The 17,804-nt window shown below is 35.6% G+C and overlaps 1 protein-coding gene across 1 annotated transcript in view; it reads right to left on the bottom strand.

Moving 5' to 3' along the window:
- Positions 1–17,804, bottom strand: part of LOC121371120 (myosin heavy chain, non-muscle-like) — a 38,064-nt gene that overhangs the window by 11,904 nt on the left and 8,356 nt on the right. Inside the window, exons 8-19 of the mRNA XM_041496783.1 lie at positions 17,240–17,295; positions 16,771–16,834; positions 15,925–16,034; positions 14,903–14,984; positions 14,065–14,137; positions 13,392–13,455; positions 11,848–11,958; positions 10,909–10,980; positions 10,262–10,397; positions 3,324–3,455; positions 2,296–2,434; positions 1,196–1,275 (exon numbers count right to left, since the gene is read on the bottom strand). Coding sequence (XP_041352717.1) covers positions 1,196–1,275; positions 2,296–2,434; positions 3,324–3,455; positions 10,262–10,397; positions 10,909–10,980; positions 11,848–11,958; positions 13,392–13,455; positions 14,065–14,137; positions 14,903–14,984; positions 15,925–16,034; positions 16,771–16,834; positions 17,240–17,295 — 1,119 coding nt within the window. The remainder of the gene's footprint in view (positions 1–1,195; positions 1,276–2,295; positions 2,435–3,323; positions 3,456–10,261; positions 10,398–10,908; positions 10,981–11,847; positions 11,959–13,391; positions 13,456–14,064; positions 14,138–14,902; positions 14,985–15,924; positions 16,035–16,770; positions 16,835–17,239; positions 17,296–17,804) is intronic.

Here is a 17,804-nt window from a genome sequence, read left to right as displayed (position 1 = left end):
GGAATTTACCATCCAGTGAGTTGACTAGGGGCTGTTCCAGGATTAATGACACGGGAAGGTTACAGGTAACCAATATAATCGTTTGTGAACAATACAGTTTCTCACTGTCACTGAACAGTGACCAAAGGCCTGCAATGGAGGGAATTTACCATCCAGTGAGTTGACTAGGGGCTGTTCCAGGATTAATGACACGGGAAGGTTACAGGTAACCAATATAATCGTTTGTGAACAATACAGTTTCTCACTGTCACTGAACAGTGACCAAAGGCCTGCAATGGAGGGAATTTACCATCCAGTGAGTTGACTAGGGGCTGTTCCAGGATTAATGACACGGGAAGGTTACAGGTAACCAATATAATCGTTTGTGAACAATACAGTTTCTCACTGTCACTGAACAGTGACCAAAGGCCTGCAATGGAGGGAATTTACCATCCAGTGAGTTGACTAGGGGCTGTTCCAGGATTAATGACACGGGAAGGTTACAGGTAACCAATATAATCATTGTGAACAATACAGTTTCTCACTGTCACTGAACAGTGACCAAAGGCCTGCAATGGAGGGAATTTACCATCCAGTGAGTTGACTAGGGGCTGTTCCAGGATTAATGACACGGGAAGGTTACGGGTAACCAATATAATCGTTTGTGAACAATAGTTTCTCACTGTCACTGAACAGTGACCAAAGGCCTGCAATGGAGGGAATTTACCATCCAGTGAGTTGACTAGGGGCTGTTCCAGGATTAATGACACGGGAAGGTTACGGGTAACCAATATAATCGTTTGTGAACAATACAGTTTCTCACTGTCACTGAACAGTGACCAAAGGCCTGCAATGGAGGGAATTTACCATCCAGTAAGTTGACTAGGGGCTGTTCCAGGATTAATGACACGGGAAGGCTACGGGTAACCAATATAATCGTTTGTGAACAATACAGTTTCTCACTGTCACTGAACAGTGACCAAAGGCCTGCAATGGAGGGAATTTACCATCCAGTGAGTTGACTAGGGGCTGTTCCAGGATTAATGACATGGGAAGGCTACTGTTTTGTAAACCCACCACCCAAAATAAAAGTATAATAAGAGACAAACATCTGCAGCTGACCCACCAGGTATAAATAGCATGCATGGTGCTTCTTGCCTCCCCCCTTGAGCCATACAACTAAGAAAACAAACAAGCAAGCAGTAGACATTCTTACCAAAGGCTCCACAAGTTTTTGTAAATCATTTTTGGTCTTTTTTATTGTATTCTCCAAATCAGTCTTCTGATTTTTCAAGGCTATAAAGAAAGAAATGTTTTATTTAACGACGCACTCAACACATTTTATTTACGGTTATATGGCATCAGACATATGGTTAAGGACCACACAGATTTTGAGAGGAAACCCGCTGTCACCACTATATGGGCTACTCTTCCGATTAGCAGCAAGGGATCTTTTATTTGCACTTCCCACAGGCAGGATAGCACAAACCATGGCCTTTGTTGAACCAGTTATGGATCACTGGTCGGTGCAAGTGGTTTACACCTACCCATTGAGCCTTGCGGAGCACTCACTCAGGGTTTGGAGTCGGTATCTGGATTAAAAATCCCATGCCTCGACTGGGATCCGAACCCAGTACCTACCAGCCTGTAGACCGATGGCCTACCACGGCGCCACCGAGGCCAGTTTTTTCAAGGCTAAATGAAAGAAAAAATATTCCACCATACTTTTGATTATAGATACCTGTATTTCCAACTGTTGTTTTTTTATATTGTATAATATAAAATGCTAGAAATATAACTTTGGCTGGTATATAATAATAATAATAATAATAATAATAATGACCCATATGGTTAAAAATATCTTAGTCCATATCAAATTGTTATGTCCCACTAGAACATCAATTTGGACGCAACACTTCGATCTCATACGATGACATCATACAGTGGGCGGAACGTCAGTCAAACAAGTTTGGTGCTAAAAATTAAAATTGTTTATGGGTAATAAATAGAATATTAAACTCGCTACCATTTTATATCATGTTTATGTGCCTCATGAAATAAGTTTCATTGTCACACGATAAAGTTCAAGACAATTGAAAAGTATTTTACTGTGGATATAACAGGATACAAGATAGAAGCGGGTTTAATATTCTATAATTATGATAATGCTTGTCTTAGTAAAATATTTATTCAAGTAATTAGATTGACGTATCACCTTCAAATTGAAAAAGAACCATGCATGCCCCAAGAAAATGTTGATGACTGTCAACAGTAAATATATTTATGCCTACTGAACAGAACAAGATAATCACTTACACACAACATTTTTCTTCACAGCACTATACTCAGCTGTACGTTCCTGAAAGTTTACTTCCATTTTCTCAAATTCAGGACCCTTTTCTTCAAGTAATTTCTCGTTTCTTTCCTTATGTGTCTCCAAGGCGAGTATTTCAGTCTTAAATAATAAGAATCAATACTATTACCCATATGGTTAAAAATATCTTGCTTTATATCACAGTATTTCATCCAACTAGAACGTAAAGTGGGATGTAACACCTCACGGTCATACGACTGGCCCACCTTACTTGAACATTAGTCAAATGAATTCAAATGAATTATTGGTAATAAATAGAATATTAAACTCATATCATGTTTATGTCCCTCATGAAATAATTTTCATTGTTCTCCCTAAAGCTTGTGACAACTGAAAAGTATTTCACTCAGGATATAAACATGATATGAAATTGAAGCTCATTTAATATCCTATAATTATTTCTTCTTAAGTTTATTACATAAATACTGCATATTATAAAACAGTGCTTGTTCACTGACCAGTTGTGGTGCACTGGTTGGAACGAAAAAAAACCAATCACTTGAATGGATCCACTGAGGTGGTTCAATCCTGCGATGTAAGCACCTCAAATGAGCACTCAACCAACTGAGCTAAATCCTGCACCAGCTATATATAGCGACTCTAGTAAAAGAATAATAATTAATTCCTTTTCATTGTGGTTATTTAATAATAAATTTATTAATTACATAATATGTAAAAAAATATTTAAAACTTCCTTGATATTATAAGCAATTGCATATTATGTGTTTTATTAATATACACATGTAAGAGGAACACTTTATATTAAATGAATACAATACAATACAAAATACTTCATTTCTGTGCTTACATATGCTGTATACATATAATTATACATATAAACACAGTCTGATGACCCAGCAAAAGTAAAGCTATTGATAATATCATATCATATACAATTATATACTGTGTCTCTTACACACAATAAAAAACATGTTTTACTTTATGTAAAATAGCTTATTTTCACAGATACCTCAAGGGCTTTTGTTTTTTCCTGCATATCTGTAAACATCTGTGTGTACTCCTGCTTAACCTCCTTCAGATTTTCCTGCAGTGACTGGATTGCAGTCTCATCAGACTTCAGTTCCTTTTGCAACTTAGACCCCTATAGCAACACACATAGCAAAAGACATAAGATTGAGGGTGTGACAAGTAATTAATGACAACTACTGTACATGGAGAAGTCATGGACTCTACAGTTTTAGTGATTATACAGCTGTCAACTGTTATGATAATCACCATTCGTATTATTTGAATCCTCAGTTTTATATGATTCCCACTTTTGTAGTTAACCAACCACATGGCAATACACATGATCTTCTGTTACCACGCTTTGACTTAATATGTTTATTTAGTCAACCAACAAATAACTAGAAAATATAACATGGTGGCAGCTTGTTGAAACGAACCATTTCTCGCACAGTTGTAAGTGTAAACCCACTGACATTCTTATTGCTCGATTAAATCGCCAATCGGTCAACGAAACACGAGTGTCAAAAGCGACATTAAAATGGCGTGAATTCCATTTAATGGATTGGTCATCAACCGACGTTGGGGAAACATTTAGTTTATTCAAACAAACGATACAGTTATACTGTGCAGATGAAGAAATTACCGAACCAGTAAAGATTGCTCTGAAAATAAAACGGGGAATTGGTAACGATGGACTTCGTAGATTAAATGCTTCTGGTCTATCAAATGACGAACTCGATAACCCAAACAGCCTATGGGAATATTTTGAGAAGCAGTTAAAGCTGCAAGTCAACTTCAGAGTATATAGACTAGAACTTATGCAGTTTCGCCAGAAAAGCACTGAAAGTGTAGATGAGTTTGTCACTCGTAAAACATTAGCCCTAAAATGCGAATTTTCGAATCCGGAACTGCAAGAACGAATTCTTGAACTTCTCATAGCAAGTACACCATTCGAATCCTTCCACATGACCTACTAGGCCAACCTAAAGGTTATGATCTTGCACGCGCATTAGATGAAGGAAGACGATACGAAGCAATCAGTGCAGGACACCAACAAGTTAAAGGTTTGCACACACCAAAATCTGAAAATATATTCGAATTCAAACACAAACTCAAAATGTGTTCTGATTGTGGTTTGAAGCACAAGTTCAAATCATGTCCAGCCTATCACGACACATGCAATTCGTGTGGTGCCAAAGGACATTGGTCGAAAATGTGTCGCAAAACTAAAAACCGCAAAAAGCCGAACATCCGACGAGGACGATCTAAAAGTCGTCAGCCTCATCAACGTTCACATAATCACCGCGAATTCAACGAAGTTAAAGCCGAAGAACTGTCTGACAGTGAAGAGTACTCTCTGACCTACCACTCAATCACAGTATCAGACAAGTGCATTGATACAGTCGACAAAATGTCACGTGATAATGCCTTCACAACACTGAAAATTCAAGCACCAAATATCACAGGAACGCACAACTTGAAACTAAAAATCGACACCGGCGCTTCAGGTAATACCTTACCTATTCGAACATACAGGCAGATGTACGGTGAAAAGCCATTCAGTGAAATTCTTGAACCACTACAAAACGTAATGCTTTCAGCTTACAACGGAGAACAAATCAAATGTGTAGGAACTATCAATTTGAAATGCCAGTTCAATAACTCTAAATACCATGAATCTCTTTTCTATGTCGTGGATGTGCCAGGTCCAGCAATCGTAGGATTACCAACATGTGAAATCCTAAAATTAGTCACAATAAACTGCGAGTGTGATACTCTTCAAATGTCAAAATCATAATTCCGTGAATGACCTGAAGAAGATATACCCACAGCAGTTTGACAACATTGGCAATTTTGAAGGAACAGCAAAACTGTACTTAAAAACAGATGCAGAGCCATACTGTGATCCTCCCAGGAAGTGCAGCATACATCTTAAAGACAAGATCAAGGCTGAACTTGGGAAGTTAGAAGAATCAGGAGTCATACGAAAAGTCAATGAGCATACAGATTGGTGTTCGTCGATAACATACGTCACAAAGAAAGATGGATCCATCCGAGTGTGTCTCGATCCTTTTCGACTAAACCAAGCTCTTAGACGATGCCCGACTAAGATACCAACACTGGAAGAAATCAATCCGACATTTGCAAAGGCAAAATTCTTCTCAAAACTGGACGCCAAGGCAGGTTATTGGTCTGTACACCTCGACAAATCCAGTCAACTCCTCACAACCTTCAGAACGCCATTTGGAAGATTCTGCTGGACAAGATTACCGTTTGGGCTATCAGTTAGCCAAGACATCTTTCAACAGCACATGACAGAGATACTCGAAGGTTTGCCAAGTACCATCGGTATCACCGATGACATGTGTGTTTGCGGAGAAACAGAAGAAGAACACGACCACAATCTAACCATGCTGATGGAAAGAGCGAAAGAAAAAGGTCTGGTTTTCAACTCGGACAAATGTTTTATCAAAAAAAACATCAATCGAATTCTTCGGGAACATGTATACCGACCATGGTATCATCCCTGATCCTGCCAAAGTCAACGACATCAAAATGATGCCTACCCCAGAGACGAAAGAAGATTTACAACGCTTCTTAGGTCTCATGACGTACCTAAGCTCGTATATTCCAAATTACAGCGCAGAATCAAAACCATTGAGAGAACTACTGAAGAAAGACGTATTGTTCCTCTGGGACTCCAATCACCAAGCATGTCTAGACAAGCTCAAGACTCTGGTGACTGAAAAATCATGTCTCGCCGATTACGACGTTGAACAACCCCTAACACTCGAGGTCAATGCATCTCTCAAAGGACTGGGTGCAGCACTGCTACAAGACAGGCCAATAGCATTTGCTTCCAAATCCTTGACGCCAACGCAGTCGTCTTACTCAAACATCGAACGAGAAGCACTAGCCCTGGTGCATGGAATTCAGCGATTTCACACATACCTCTACGGTCGCAGATTCGTTGTAATCACTGATCACAAGCCACTTGTGATGATACATCAGAAACCACTAAATCGTGCCCCTCCACGTCTTCAACGCATGTTCCTGAAGCTGACGGGTTATGATTTTGATCTGATTTACCGACCAGGCAGTGAAATGACATTAGCTGATACACTATCACGATTACCAAACCCGGCGAACAACAAAGAAGTTGAGTTAGACGTCCGAGTAGACAACATGGATATCAAATTGGATCTCATCAATTTTGGCAGTCTCAAACAAGAAGAATTGAAGAAAGAAACCAATGCCGATCCAGAACTGAACATTCTGAAAGAAGTCATCATCACAGGATGGCCAGACAACCTGAAATTACTATTCAAAGGGAGACAAGTTCTGATTCCAAAATCTCTACAAGGAGATATTCTCAATCAATTACACGCTTCTCATCAAGGAATCGAGAAGACACGGAAACTCGCTCGTGAATCCGTATATTGGCCGCTGATCAATAATGACATTGACAGACTTGTCAAAAGTTGTTCCTTTTGCCAGGAATTGCAGTCCCAAAATGCTCCAGAACCATTACAGCCACATGAAATTCCAACAGCTCCATGGAAGAAGCTAGGAACAGATTTATTCCAGATAGAAGACAAGCACTATCTCGTTGTTGCAGACTACTTCTCGAAGTACCCGTTCGTAAAGCAGATTACCACCCCAGTGACGAGCAGTGCGGTAGCTCGTGAAATGAAATCTCTGTGTGCTATATTCTGTAAACCAGACTCCATAATAAGTGATAATGGTCCACAGTTCACAGGACAGCCATTCCGCGATTTTGCCCAAGAATGGGGAATCACACTGTTGACATCATCACCGCATTATCCCAGGTCCAATGGTTTTGCTGAGCGAATGGTTGGCACAGTAAAACACATCATTATCAAATGCTTGAAAAACAATCAAGATATCGACAAAGCGCTACTACATTTTCGAGCAACACCTGCATCGTCAAATGCACCGTCGCCAGGCGAACTACTGTTTGGGAGAACCATATCGACAACATTACCATCTAGACAAGAAACAAACCTCGCCACTGCAGAGCAGAGAAACGCTCTATCACGAGATCAAGAAACCATGAAATTCTACCACGATAAACATTCATTGCCCACCGACCTACCGAAACTCTATCCAGGTCAACCGGTACGCATTCTGGATCATGCAACCAAGGCATGGACTCCAGGCAAAATCCTCAAGCAAGACGACAACTCGCCCAGAGCATACCTTGTTATTACTGCCGGTGGCAGTACACTACGCCGAAACAGATCTCAGCTCCGAGAGATGTCACTACTCAAATACTCCGATGTTGTTAAGTCATATCCAAGGAAAAGTGCAGAGAACATCACTGTCAAGAAACATGTAACATTTGATCTACCAAAGCAACGTGATGAACTACCCAAACAAATCACTAGTCAACCCCCTACTGACAATGTAAACTCAAACGTGCATGCTCCATGTGACATTGAACTAAAAAGATCCAGATCAGGTCGCACGATCAAAGCACCGGCTCGATACAATGACTAATAACAATTGCAAAGTGACAATCGTAGAGTAACCAGTTACACCTATCCATTATAAAGTTATCATGTAAAATAACTTGAGTAACAAATATTTCATATTATGTTCTGGTTAGCCAATCATTCATTCTAAAAAGTAATATTTCATATTATGTTCTGGTTAGCCAATCATTCATTCTAAAAAGTAATATTTCATATTATGTTCTGGTTAGCCAATCATTCATTCTAAAAAGTAATATTTCATATTATGTTCTGGTTAGCCAATCATTCATTCTAAAAAGTAATATTTCATTTTATGTTCTGGTTAGCCAATCATTCATTCTAAAAAGTAATATTTCATATTATGTTCTGGTTAGCCAATCATTCATTCTAAAAAGTAATATTTCATATTATGTTCTGGTTAGCCAATCATTCATTCTAAAAAGTAATATTTCATATTATGTTCTGGTTAGCCAATCATTCATTCTAAAAAGTAATATTTCATATTATGTTCTGGTTAGCCAATCATTCATTCTAAAAAGTAATATTTCATATTATGTTCTGGTTAGCCAATCATTCATTCTAAAAAGTAATATTTCATATTATGTTCTGGTTAGCCAATCATTCATTCTAAAAAGTAATATTTCATATTATGTTCTGGTTAGCCAATCATTCATTCTAAAAAGTAATATTTCATATTATGTTCTGGTTAGCCAATCATTCATTCTAAAAAGTAATATTTCATATTATGTTCTGGTTAGCCAATCATTCATTCTAAAAAGTAATATTTCATATTATGTTCTGGTTAGCCAATCATTCATTCTAAAAAGTAATATTTCATATTATGTTCTGGTTAGCCAATCATTCATTCTAAAAAGTAATATTTCATATTATGTTCTGGTTAGCCAATCATTCATTCTAAAAAGTAATATTTCATATTATGTTCTGGTTAGCCAATCATTCATTCTAAAAAGTAATATTTCATATTATGTTCTGGTTAGCCAATCATTCATTCTAAAAAGTAATATTTCATATTATGTTCTGGTTAGCCAATCATTCATTCTAAAAAGTAATATTTCATATTATGTTCTGGTTAGCCAATCATTCATTCTAAAAAGTAATATTTCATATTATGTTCGTGTTAATCGATCATTCCTTCCAGAAAGGGAGATGTTATGATAATCACCATTCGTATTATTTGAATCCTCAGTTTTATATGATTCCCACTTTTGTAGTTAACCAACCACATGGCAATACACATGATCTTCTGTTACCACGCTTTGACTTAATATGTTTATTTAGTCAACCAACAAATAACTAGAAAATATAACATCAACAACTTTCCTCACTGACCTTTGTGTCTGTGTTAGAAACAATAATGTATAAACTAATGCCAGTGTGCTGTTAATGTCAGTCTTCACAACATTTAGTTTTGGATGCAAGTAAATAGCAGTTGTAAGTACTGTAAAATACTTTATTTTTGTGGGATAATTTTTTTGCGATTTAATGAAAATGAGTCAGTTTGCGAGAATATATTTTCTGATTCTCATGTTAATAATGTTGACGTTTATTGTTTTCAAAATACTGTAAGCTTATGCAAGGTGCTTAGGCTACCCCATGCTTTTTTCATAATCCTCAAACTAGCGCAAGTTTGATTTAAATATTATTTAATACTGTCAAAATTCATCAACAGGCAAATAAAACCTTAGTATAAAAGCCCAATAGGAACTAACAGTATAGTATCACTACATCATACAAGCCCAACCTGGATTTTGTTCACTTCCAAATTTTAACATACTGTGATGTTTACTTCCAATTTTTTTTTAAAACATGAGTGTATTGCTTTCATCGCCAGCACTTATGAACGAAAACCATACAAAACTTCTTATTGTGTATTATCATGTAATATATTGTCTTTACTTTGATATTGCTTCTTGATATAAAGTTATAAGTGCTGCAATGTTAATACTATAGTCATGTGCAGTGGAAACTAACAAAATCTCGGATCTGATTGAAAGAGACTACATTTATTTATTTATTTTTAATGTCCAATTTTTGCCAGCTTTTAATTTCGCATGGAATTTATTTTCACGTGGAAATTAAATATTTTACAGTAATTTTAACATAGGTAATAAAACTGTTAAAAATACCAAGTATTCCTTTTACTATTAATTTTATGCATGTTCTTAAAAATTAGATACCAGTAATAAAAATTTAAAACATAAAATTAAATAATAAAATGATTAATATCAAATAATACACTATACAAGATGTGGTACTGAACTGACCTCATTTTAATTTAATTTTACCCCCTCCCCCTCAAAAAACCCCAAACAAAAACAACTGACCCCTAGTCTGGGAATACACCCACCCCATGCTAAGCTCAAAATGTTTTGCTGATGTGGGCTTATGTCCAGTCAAATACAGCTAGTTATAATGTAATCACCTCATTGGATAATTCTACATGCTTGGTTTTGCCCGCCTGTATTTCCTGATTGACGGACTGCATGAACAGTTGTTCTTCTGCTTTAGTCTCCTCCAGGTTCTTTTGAACACCATCTTTTTTAGACTGAATATCCATCCTGCAAAAAGCAACGAAATGAATGTTGTGATTTGATTTTTTAGAACAGTAAACAAAGTTAGTCGTGAAAATGGAAACGTCATCAATAAGTGACAGAAGGAAAGTGTGATCTCAAGTAGTAAAATCGCAGTAGTAATATCACTAACCAATTTTATGAAGATAAAAAATTACTGGATGAAAATGGTTATGGATCAAAAAATAAAAGTAAAGGGTTACTGTGAGCTAAGAACAGAAAAATTTTTCAGGGTAGTGTTAAAATCAGGAATTTTGGGTAAGTCCAGAGATCTTTTCATCCTTGAAATCAAATTATGAATATCTGCTGTTCTTTTGGTTATACACACTGAATCAAGAAGTGTAAACTCAAAGGCAATATTATGAAAAAGAATGTCTGTTTAATGGCACTCTAGAACACAGTATATTCAACAGCTATTAAGAATATAACATGGTAATATGTGAAACAGTATCTGTAGTGAATATATCTATACAGTTATATGTGAGTAAATCTTATTCACCTTTCTTTTCTTTCTTTCTCAAGCGCCTTTTGACATTCTTCAACTTGCTTACTTAGCTGGTCAATAACAGATCTGAAATAAGACACATGATGCTAAGTTATGACATACTTTTATCTCTTCCCCCCATCCCTCCAAATACTATAATTGTTTTGTACAATAAATGACTATATATCTTGATACATTGATAAAAATCTATATCATTGGTGAATGAAGGAAGAAGGAAGGAAATGTTTTATTTAACAACACACTTATATGGCGTCGGACATATGGTTAAGGACCACACAGATATTGAGAGAGGAAACCTGTTGTCGCCACTTCATGGGCTATTCTTTTCGATTAACAGCAAGGGATCTTTTATATGCACCATCCCACAGACAGGATAACACATATCACAGCATTTGATATAGGAGTCATGGTGCACTGGCTACAGCGAGAAACTGCCCAATGAGCACACCGACAGGGATAGATCCCAGACCGACCGCACATCAAGCGAACACTTTACCACTGGGCTACGTCCCGCCCTCAGTGATGAATGATGCATATAAGATAAAAGAAAGATAATGTGTGTGTATGTGTATGTGTGTGTGTGTATGTGTGTGTGTGTGTGTGTGTGTGTGTGTGTGTGTGTGTGTGTGTGTGTGTGTGTGTGTGTGTGTGTGTGTGTGTGTGTGTGTGTGTGTGTGTGTGTGTGTGTGTGTATGTGTGTGTGCATGAGTATTTATTTATTTATTATTTATTAAACATACTCAGCACTAAATATAAAATTACCATTTGAAAACAAGTTTACACTGCAAACAAAACATCATTCTCTTGAAAATGCTGCTGTTACAACTACTTTCGGTTTAACCTACACAGGACAGATTTCCTCTAAATTGCATTGTCTTCTCACAGACAGCCCTGGAAAACTTGTCAGACTGAAATACTCGTAATATTACATACTTATGAGATTCTGCCAACAATTCCATCTGTTCTTCCATATCAATGATATCTTGGTGCATGTCACCAACAGCCTCGGCCTTCTCTGTCAGCTCATCCTTCACTTGTTGAAGTCTTAGTTCAAATAAAAATAAAAACAGTGAACACAACATGAATGTTTAACAATGAATGACTTAGCTTCAAAGTAGTAAATAGGTGCTAATACAACTAACTACTGACATTAAAAGGAATGCACAAAAAAGCCATAAATGGAAATATCCATGGAATGTATATACACATACCAAGTCAAGTTCAATTTCCGTTCATTTTACTTTGAATTAGTTTATCTCCAGCTTCTCTGTTAACCCAATAAAGCTATAAACTATGTTTTCCATGTACACGTATCCATGTTCATTATTACTGTTGGATTAATATGCTATACATGTATGTATCAGCACTATTAATCTATGTACAATGTTTAACCTATGATATACCATATGTTTTCTGGGGTCAATAAACTTTATTTTTAAAAAGAGAAAAAAGTTCAATTCAGAAAAGAATTTATGCATACCACACAGATAACAAATAATACAATACACAACAAAACAAACATTACAATCACACTGTCTTAATGCTATGTTGTAATATCAAAAGGAAATTGGTTCTGAAAATTTAACAATGCGATGAGGGAAACAAAGAAATTATGTTTTAGCAAAATATTCTCCAGACAAAGAACCTATTTTGACACATCTTAGTTACAATTTAAGTTCCACAATGTAATAAGCTTATGTACACAGTACAACCACAGGAATTTGTAACAGGTACAAACAACCTGTTGACAACATCAGTCATATTATATATAAATCACAAGGACGTCAATGTGTTTTTGACTATACTGTTGCAAACACACATACCCCGGTACTTAAACAATATAATTAGAACTAAAATATATGAAATCTTTTTCTTACATGATTTATAGGTTACTGTGTTTTTACATGTCCACAAATCTCTTCTAATATCAGTTTTTAAAGACTTTATTCTACTACTTGGTAGTTTTAAATACCAATATTATATAAAAAAATAAATTAAAATGTACAATGACTATCAGCATGTAACAAAATTACGATCAATATCGTCCCTTTTTGAAGTCTGCCTCAACATAAAATACACAATGTCATGTAACTTGAATATGCAGATTTAGCTTTTTGTAGATGCCTATGTAAGTCCAAGCCTTGCAATTGTCCACGGCAATCAGCAATCTCATGGAGTTTTTAATTCTCCACAGCACTTTTTTGCCTTGTACTATATTCAGGTTTTTTTGCAATGCGATTTGTATTTCCCGTTGACATATTCTTAATTACAGGGGTTGTAAGTCTCGTGCAGTAAACAGGTGCTTCAAGATATTATTTATAATGTTTTATTGAACATTTCTCAGATATGTTTCAGATAGCTGCTAAATGTACCTGTGATCGGCACTAACAAAATATACATGGTACTATAAATATCCATGTCTGTTAAATAATTGACATGCAATCAAAATGTATTTCAACTCCATATGTGTAACTTACATGCTGTCCTGTTCCTGGATTTTCTGAGAATCTTCAAGCTTTATTTCCTCTTTACTTTTCACTTCTGAAAAAAACCCCGCCAAGAAATTCATTTAAGACTTTCCCAGTTCAACAATTATGTACCAAAATACATCAAATAAAATCAGTCAGCTAAGCTAAGGATTGTTAAAGGTTTGAGGTTATTACAATATTTATATGCCTGGAGGGTCTACAGGGATTCTGTATTTTAATGCAATGAGGAAAATGTTCTGGGTGTGATAATTAAAACATTTGCTTTCCACATGCTTTTATATGATCAGTAACAGGCCTAATGACCCAATGACAAGTTCAGATTGCTCAAGAATCTTCCATTCTAACAACCCATGCGCATGCTGTAATCTCACCGTGGTGCAGGGGTGTAACATTCTCTTTGAGAATGGCCAATACAGCACAAATTGAAATTTTTTAGTAACTGTCAGTATCTATCTGTGATATTTGTATTTTTGCACAGTTCTTTACACTGTTTTTATTTAAATCTTGAATTTTTATATTGATGTTGATTATCATCTTATTTGTTTGCATTAGGTACCATAGTTTGACACCCAATAGCCGATGTATTTTTCGTGCTGGGGTGTCGTTAAACATTCATTCATTCATTCCATTCTAACAAATAACAGCCATTAATGTTACTCACCATGTCTGAGTGCTTCTTTACGTATTTCTAACTCATAATTTAACTCAGTAGCTTTTTCAATATTATCCTTCAACTGAAACAAATACAAGAAAACAATGTAGTATGTCAGGACATACACAGCCCATACTCATGATGCCGACATGGATGCTACACATACACAAAGTGGTTCCCACCAACTGCTCAATACTCTTGGTGATACTGTCATCTACAGCATGTGGAAAGGCGTTCTCGTCAAGAGTTTCTGACTGTTATTATTAGTAGCCAAATGATATTCACTGCTGGAAGGACTATAGGTTGGCTTCACATCCTTGACTGTTGACACATTTGGTCCAATCCATAAGACGGTAGAGGAATGCACATGGGATTAGAGAATTCATATTGTTGTTATGTATTACCGAAGAAAAAAAATCATCTAAACAATTCCCTCAGTATCATTTTACAGATATATATTTCAGTAATACCTAATAACAATACTTATTCTCTAATCCCATGTGCATTCCTTTACCATCTTATGGACTGGAACAAATGTGTCAATGTGTCAACAGTCAATGTGAAACCATCCTAGTCCAATATCCATATTTAATAATCATTCCAAGAATGATGTCAAATTACAAAGTATTCTGCCCTAAGGTTCAATTAGTGATATTAACTTTGAGCCCTTCGACTGCAAAGCTAGGGAAGTGCGATGCAAGTCTCAGTATGCATACAAAGATTGACTTAAAGTTGTGTCCATGGAACACATCACCTTCTCCAACATACACACAGTACGACTATGACAGGAACTGTAATACGGTTAGAGGTCAAGAGAATGTAAAAAAAAAAAGAAATGTGATTTTACCTTGTTCATCTTTGCTAAAAAGTTTTCTTCATTTTGTACGTATTCCTTTTCAGTGTACTCTTTCTCAGCTACAATAAGCATACTGCAATATATATGTTGGGAGTTAGATTTAGCACATCGGGATTAATTAGGCATTCATGGAACATTTTTATTAAACAATTACCAAACAAATACAAAATGCAAATAATTAATTTAAACTGTCTATATAAATGTTATTTTGCAAACATGATTTAAAGTTTGAATTATACATGGATGTTAAATAAAAATTAAAACTGAATACTCTGTTAAGATATCATTGATGTATCTATTATGATAAACATTAGCAACTTATTTAATCAACCTGAAACAATGATGGAGAACACAGGTAAACACACAGCTTGTCTAACAAGTATTAAAACATCTCATCAAATATCAAGAATGACCAAACATTTGTAACATTTAATTACAAAACCTTAATATGAGGAGTAGCCACAATGTGACAGGAGAGTCTTTTACTGATATTCCAGAATGCATTGGAGAGATTTAAATAGTTATAAAAAATTGACATAAAATCCAAACTTCACATATATCTGTCTCATGTGACTGAGCTAGCAATTATCTTCATCTTTTGTGAAAAATATTTAAATTTCATTTAATTATAATTATATTAAAATTTTCTTTAAAACATCGGACTTGAATTGGTGTTGATACAAAATAGTAATGTGTTTTTAACAAGGGTTTTAATGTCACTTGCTTTTGGGAATAACTTTGCAAACATTCTAAACAGCTACCGGTATTAAAACTGAATGGATTTTTTTTCTTTCTGATTTACCATACTTCAATTCCATAACAAAATATTGACAAGTGGAATATGATGCCTATGGAGCTGGTTGAAGAAAGTATAATTTTTGTGTGTGAGAAACTAAAAGCATATATTTTTACGCAATATTTGCTTGGCCACTTAACAGGTCAAATGCTGTGTGATGTCCTGCTTTTAATATGGAAGACTCCTCCCTTTTAGCTAGTGTGCATGTTTCACTCACTGCTGCCTCAGTATCTCCGCCTTGATCTTCTGCTGGTGTGAGAAGGCCTGCTGGAGTGTCCTCTCTTGATCCTCCAGACGTGACCGTGATCCTTCATAGCGCCGGATACTCTAAGAGAAAACACACCAGCCATGACCAGTTTAACCTGCAGCCATTGTACAGCTTATCTTGTCTATAGAGACCACCCAATCAACATAAAGTGGATAGCAGAGATGAATTATAGCTGCCTCATGACTTTGCCACGCATATGGCCAACCACATGAATATACATCATCAAAAAGAGAAGTTTGGTTTGTTTAAAGACACCACTAGACCACATTAATATATTAATCATCGGCTATTGGATGTTAAACATTTGGTAATTTTGACATATAGTCTTAGAGAGGAAACCTGCTACATTGTCCCATTAGTACCAAGAGATCTTTTGTGCACCATCCATAGACAGGTTAACACATACCACAGCCTTTGACATACCAGTCATGGTGCACTGGCTGGAATGAGAAATAGTCCCAATGGGCCCACTGATGAGGATCGATATATATAACCAAACCTTTTTATATAGGCTATCTAAAGGATCAACCAAAAAAGGCCTTTTTGTCAAGTGGCCTCAATATAGACATAAAATATATGACATTAATACTAGGTCTATGTGTTGGCAAAATGTGGTGACTATGGTCATTATTTCTTTATATGGGATATATGTCTTTCATGGACAACTTTAGTTTGCTGCTTATCTTCAATACCGCAATAACAAATGCTAACCTTGCACACTACAATATAATTTGTTCACCTTGCATACTACAATATCATATGCTTATCTTGTATATTACAATAATATATCCTTACCTTGCGTACTGTCTCAATCTTCAACTCACTTTCTGTAAGTTGTTCCATGAGACCATCTAGCTCTCTTTAAAACAAAAACAAGTTGGTTGATTCACTATTATTTCTGAATTTGCACAAAATAATTCTGAAGTTTCTGATTCTCATATAATATGTCTTTTAACAGACTAATCTGTGTTTCACATTTAAACAATGCCTGAAATGAACACAAGACAGGTAGATACATGAATTATTATTTTATGGATTTTGGATATTTTTTTTCTTTATTTATTATTTTTCTTTTACTCCATATAAAAACAAATGTTTATATTTGAAGGTAATGGGTGTTAAAAACAAAATGCCTATCACAATCTGTGAGGTAATTTTTAGAAGTGATATAAAGTAAACACTAAAGTGACGAATGATTGACAAAAAGATAAAACTAACATACTGAAAGTGAGAATGTCACATTACTATATGATGAAATACTCACCGTTTCTTTCCCAAGTTTTGTTCTTTCTGCTCTTTGGTTTTCTCTGATGTAGTTGTCTACAACAATAAGCATTCTGAGATTAATGCTGAAGCAATACATGTCCTCTAACGGGCCCAAATTAGTTTAAGGGCCATAACTGTAAAAAATATGTATATCCCCCATGAAAGTAAAAAAACTTGATGTGTAACAGTACGTAAAAAAGCTATACACAAAATTTCAGATCAATATATTGTGGCACCGTGAAAAAAGTCTGGGATTTTTTTTTTTTCATATTGCCTAAGTTCAAGGGCATAACTCTGTCAAAAATGGATAAATCGCCATGAAATTCAAACTTGATCTGTAACAGTACATGATAAAGCCACATAAGAAAAAGAAAAAGAACCACATCCAGAATTATGCAGGACAGACAAACAGACCAGTAGAGGACTAATAACCACAGAAATAAGCAACAGACACAGTAATTGGAATTTTCTAAAACATTTTTTAAACAAAACAAAAAAAAAGGACAAGAAAACATACGTCAACAAGTATCAATTTAAAACTAAAATAATAAATATGGCATTTA

Source organism: Gigantopelta aegis, chromosome 4 (assembly GCF_016097555.1).
Source record: "Gigantopelta aegis isolate Gae_Host chromosome 4, Gae_host_genome, whole genome shotgun sequence".
Taxonomy (NCBI): domain Eukaryota; kingdom Metazoa; phylum Mollusca; class Gastropoda; order Neomphalida; family Peltospiridae; genus Gigantopelta; species Gigantopelta aegis.
The sequence above is the reverse complement of the archived record's forward strand: the minus strand, read 5'-3'. Positions and strand labels throughout refer to the sequence as shown.